This window comes from Cydia strobilella, chromosome 18 (genome assembly GCF_947568885.1).
Source record: "Cydia strobilella chromosome 18, ilCydStro3.1, whole genome shotgun sequence".
NCBI classification, from domain to species: domain Eukaryota; kingdom Metazoa; phylum Arthropoda; class Insecta; order Lepidoptera; family Tortricidae; genus Cydia; species Cydia strobilella.
Window position 1 is genome coordinate 13,395,874 of NC_086058.1, and position 5,303 is coordinate 13,401,176.

General features: G+C 39.1%; 1 protein-coding gene across 1 annotated transcript; it reads right to left on the reverse strand.

Moving 5' to 3' along the window:
* Positions 1 to 341: 341 nt before the first annotated feature.
* On the reverse strand, positions 342 to 1,144 carry LOC134749679 (uncharacterized). The gene is made up of 2 exons (XM_063684698.1): positions 452 to 1,144; positions 342 to 392 (listed from the first exon to the last, which is right to left on the reverse strand). The coding sequence occupies exons 1-2, from the start codon at positions 1,142 to 1,144 to the stop codon at positions 342 to 344; spliced, it is 744 nt and encodes a 247-aa protein (XP_063540768.1).
* Positions 1,145 to 5,303: the final 4,159 nt, after the last annotated feature.

Genomic DNA, 5,303 nt, shown 5'->3' on the forward strand with positions numbered 1-5,303 from the left:
GTGCTGACATCAGCAACCACAAATTGCCAAATAAATTCACGCCGCAGTCCTAAGTCCAAAGTAAGTTTTATTGTACCATAAGTTTTTATGCTGCTGCCATTTGCTGCACTGAGCTCCCAGTTAGTAGGTTTTCTGAACTTAAGCCAGCGTTGAGGGTAACAGCATAAGTCGGATCCAGTGTCTATTAAAAACTTTTGATTAGTGCATTTATCCCTAATAAATAAGCGGCGGCTATAACATTTTAACATGGAGCAATCAGTAGCCGCGCTTACTGATTGCGGTTGGAGTTTTCCTCCCAGTTGCATGGAGGGACGCATTTGCTGGCTCTTGTGCCATATCTCCTATGGTACCAGCATCTTCGAGATGCCGGGGATCCATTTCGGCTTCTGGTTCTTGAAGATGATCGGTTACGGGAGCGACCTCTAGCCTGAGAGCCAGCAAGGCTGGCTACTTGCATGGACAGTTGTTCAATGCACTCTTTGAGCGAGGCCATCTCGCTTGGTGGACAGCTATTGTCAATTTTGTTGACTTTTGAGGGGCCTGGTGACACCTCAATTATATTGTCAGCCAACTCCGCTAGCTTTTCTAGGGAAAGGTCAGTGTGCGCAGCAAGGATAGCCTGAACATTGTTTGGTAAGCGCCTCATCCAAAGCTGCCGCAGGAGGACTTCATCCTTTGTTGTCCCTGCAAGAGAGCGGAGCCGTCTGAGGAAAGTAGAAGGCTTGTTGTCACCGAGTTCTTCCTCACTAACTAGCCTCTCTACTCTTTCCTGCTCTGATACAGCCAGTCGTCGAATCAACTCTTTTTTTAAAGTTTCATATTTGTCTTCTTTAGGTGGATCTAATACCAGGTCTTCAATCTCTCCAATCAGCTTTTGGTCTATAATACTAATCACATGACTGAATTTAGTCATATCACTCTTTATTCCTGCAACATGAAATTGGCACTCCGCTTGGGCAAACCATACTTTAGGTTTGTCTGCCCAGAACGGCGGTAATTTTACAGATACTTTGCACACCTTATCTCCAGTGGTAGGTGTAGGTGTGGGTTCAGGGTGTGCTTGATGTCCCTGCAGCTGAGCTTGTAGTGCTTCATTCCTGCTCTGCAGGTCTGCCAGCTGTTGCCTGAGTTCCTCTGTCGACATGGTTCAGGGAATAAAATATGTAAATACTCAAATGCAAATGCCACCACCCAAATATGACAACGCACCACACGAGAAAAATTTAGTTAGTACCACAGGCAAATGTTATAATAAGAAAACAAACACAGAAAACATTTATAACAAAAAAACACAGCGATATAGGTTAAGATGCAAAAACAGATTTTCTTATGTAGGTACCAAATGCAATGAAAATTAACTTGTAAGGAACGCAGACATAGGTACTCAATAGCGCGTGAATAAATAAAATAATTGGAACACAATAAAATTACTTTTTGAATTTAAAACAAAGGCAAGTTGAACGGGTTATGTTAGGTAATTAGTTAATGATATTTATACATGAAGCGGTTAAAATGTTAATTGTCCTCAAAACACCAGCTTGATATAATGTACCACACACGAAGAACGCGAGATTTCAAGCGTTGTAGGAATCAGTTTTTGTAGTAAGTAGTTATTTTACTTACAAGTGTCCCTTGGGTAATGTAGCACAGCCAGGCACGGTTCCTTAGAGAAACAAACTCACGTAAAGCTTATAACGCACACTTGCACTTCACCACTATTACAAATCCGATCTGCAATCCGCACGACGATGTTGACGACGAAATATAGAACGCGGCTGGCGCTGATCCGGACGGCGTCGACCTGACGCTACTGTCTCGCACCCCGCTATCACGGGGCAGCTGTGGGCACTATGCAAAGACACCGAACACTATGCAGGCACCAAACTTCTAGAAATCGGCCCTCGTCGGAACATGAGTCGCAGGCGCAGCCAAATCGGGTTCCTCCAATGCGACAAATTCGGCGGTCACCAATGTGGGAGTGCTGTGAGTTGATGGCAGGAACATTAAAAGCGCGAGTTGTGTTAAATACAAAGTTTAATAGTTACATATACAATCATTATTAGTTCTAACCATCTATCATGCACGTGTCGTAAAATCACCTTTTTTTCTATATATCTACCTGACACTTGACAGCTTAATGTTGCCGTGGTTATTATTGTAAAGGTGGCTTCACACATGTATGTGGTCGCCACACATTTATTGTCTGTGTTGCAGACTCCTTGCACGATGCGGCATCAGGCTTATTTTTCTATGTTTGTCTAGCCGTACCGAGGGGATGATTTCAATAAAAAACTTAAGATATGTGATTGTGCGATGAATTAAGTTGATTTCTATTGTTTGGGTTTAAAACCGGTACATTAAGTGTAAAAATAATTCACCGACATAAGAGCTATGGGACATTTTTTTAAATAAGATGTGGGCTCCCATATTTTTAGAGTGTACTTCATTTAATTAAATTCCTGACAGATTCGTATTCCGTCCGCATTCCTGACAAAACGGCCAATATTCTTGACATGTCAGGAAAATTCCTGACGTCTGGTAACCCTACGGGGCCCAAACTATCTCCATGCAAAATTTTGTCCGAATCGGTTCAGCGGTTTTCTTAAAGCTGCTTGTTTTCTTAATAAACTGTTTAATTTACTTTTACAATACGCAAGTCGACAAAGTATAATTCGGAATTAAAGAAAATATTTCGTACCTAAGCGATTCGCATGCAAAATACGCCAATACTTTGCCCTCCACGTAGACATTGCATAAATAAATAATTTTGTAAAAAAAACCGATGTAAAACTTACCGTTTTCATGGAATCTTTAATTTTGAGCGCTCAAATATCACCATCAATCTAAAATTGGTGATTAAATTGGGGATTGACGTTAAGGGGCCGTAGTCGATTTTGGAGCAAAAATTTTAAATTGATAGATTTAGTCGTTGAAATTATACACGTTTTGTTACGTAATATCTAAATAACAAGTATTGGTTTATATTAGCACGTCTTCTCATCTTGCCTTTCAATAACCAGGTCGCGAGCGTGCGTCACCGGTATTTTATGAAAAGAAGGGGTAGTTTTTAAAAATTCATCAAAAATTTATGGCGGTAAATTATACAAATTGATGTATAAGAATAGTTTCAGCAAATATAGTAGATTGTTTAAGTATGAACATTTTGTTGAAATTAAGTCGATTTTCAGAGAAATTGTCACTTGTTTTGAAGTAATTTCTGGAGAAAATTGATTTCGTCTAACTTTCATTTACACTACTTCAAAGTCATAATAATAAAAATTTAGTCTGATAAACGTCAAGTACAGGATATGTGTAATACAAAATTACCATGTTTAGCCGTCCAAACTTTACGAAATTTACAAATAAGAGCACCAAAATCAGTGCTTTACGCGCGTTTACCTAAACGTCCATCAGAAAAGCCAACATTACTAATTTAAGGAGTCTGTTTTCTTAAAATTGATCTGATAAAAGGTAAGATAAGAAGACGTACTAATAGAAACCAGTACTTGTTATTTCAATTAGGTAACAAAAGGTGTACAATTTCACCGACTAAATCTATCAATTTTACATTTTTGCGACTAAAATCGACACCGGCCTCTTAATTTCTTTTCCGATCAAATCGGTCCATTATTGACGGAACCATTATTTTAATCCACTTCACACTTGACGAAACGACTCGGTTTGTTCTCATTGTAACTGCTAACAAAATACCTATTTGTTCGTCTCACCATTGTTTCGTCTATCAATGACAAAATTTACTGTGAGACTGCAATCTTATTGTAGATTTTTGTTTCTGAGATTTGGCTATTTTTGCCGATATTGTGCTTCAGTAAAATTCAAAGAAGTTAGGAGGGATCTGGTTTAAATTTCAAACAATTAAGATGCTAATTTGCTCATCAGAATGACAGGCCATGACATGGCCACACTGTTATTACATACAACAACACATACCACGAAGTCGAACAAGCGTACGGTCCGATGTTGTTACCTTGTACTGTAATGGCTCCCCTACACGATGGGCCATCATACTGGGCCACTAAGATGGGCCAGCGTGTAGAGGGGGTAGTGGTGTCGGATGGCTTATGGTGATGGGATGGCCAACGGTGCCGGCTTTTCGTCCGCACATCAAAGGTAGTGGGCCAGCGATGGTGCGTACGCATCTACACTTGGTCCATTTCATAGTGCATGGTCTCAACCATCTCATGGCCATCTCGCTGGTCCAGCGCTGGGCCATCGTGTAGAGGACCTATAAGCAGACGTTGTTGCCTATGGCCATTTGTAAACCCAGCAGTTTCACAGTCGCGTTCTCCTTTATAAGTTCACAAGGATTTACTGTAGGTAAATGAAATATTAAAATAAGTCACGACCTGATTTGACGAGTCGAATCGCCCCCCTAAAGAAACCGACTACCTAAGTACCTACCAAAAGAAAACTAAATTCCGAGAAATCAAGAACCCAAGAACCTCTTCTTTTTTATGACGTTTAGCAAGAAGTTATTTCGTTATAAAACATTACTTGAGTATGTAATTAATTACTGGTGGTGTAACAACAGCACTCTTAAAATTACCTACTTTTTTGGTGCAAATTAAAACATAACTGTCGACGTCTTATCTGAAAGTAGGTATTCTAATTCAAGATGTAAGTAATGTTGTCTTTAATGTAATATATAATAATGTTTCTTGATACGTATTTATATAGAGTAAAATTTGCCTGTCCCATAGAAATCAGCGGCATCACATCAGCCGGAATGTATGAAACAGCCAATTTTTTTTGCGATTTCGGCATTGGTCGCATAAAGTTGATCTGTGATTAAAATTTCACCCTGCATATGTGTATTAATAAAAATAAAATAATTTGGCATCATGGGAACTTTTGAGCCGGGTACGATGCAGGGTGGAGGCGCATATTAGACGTTTAGTTTATTAGTTTTAGATTATTAGTTTTAATTATTGTTATTTATTATAAATACCTTTTGTATTGTATTTTATAACATAAATAAATACCGCCTTTATATCTCGTTACATGCACCCGAAAAATGTTCCAGTTGTTCACCGAGCGGCGCAGGCGCATCTTACCCAAACGTTACCTCATAGGTACATCTCGTGCGCACCATGTACGCTTTCGACTTAGGCATTGTTTATAATATTGATTGGAGCATACGTGTTCTTCTTAGTACATAAATTTTTACTTTTTTATGTTAATATTGTACTGATATTGCAAACTGACGGATGTAGATAAATTAACACATGGGTCATGAGATCAAATTTAAAGCCAAAAAAAGATTGATCATGTTTTTGCGCTTT

Bases quoted from the DNA above. Each gene is read 5' to 3' on its own strand.
- LOC134749679 (XM_063684698.1), bottom strand. From the start codon at position 1,144: ATGTCGACAGAGGAACTCAGGCAACAGCTGGCAGACCTGCAGAGCAGG. The intron at 393-451 runs GTAGCCAGCCTT...ATCATCTTCAAG, and splicing joins TTGAACAACTGTCCATGCAA to AACCAGAAGCCGAAATGGAT.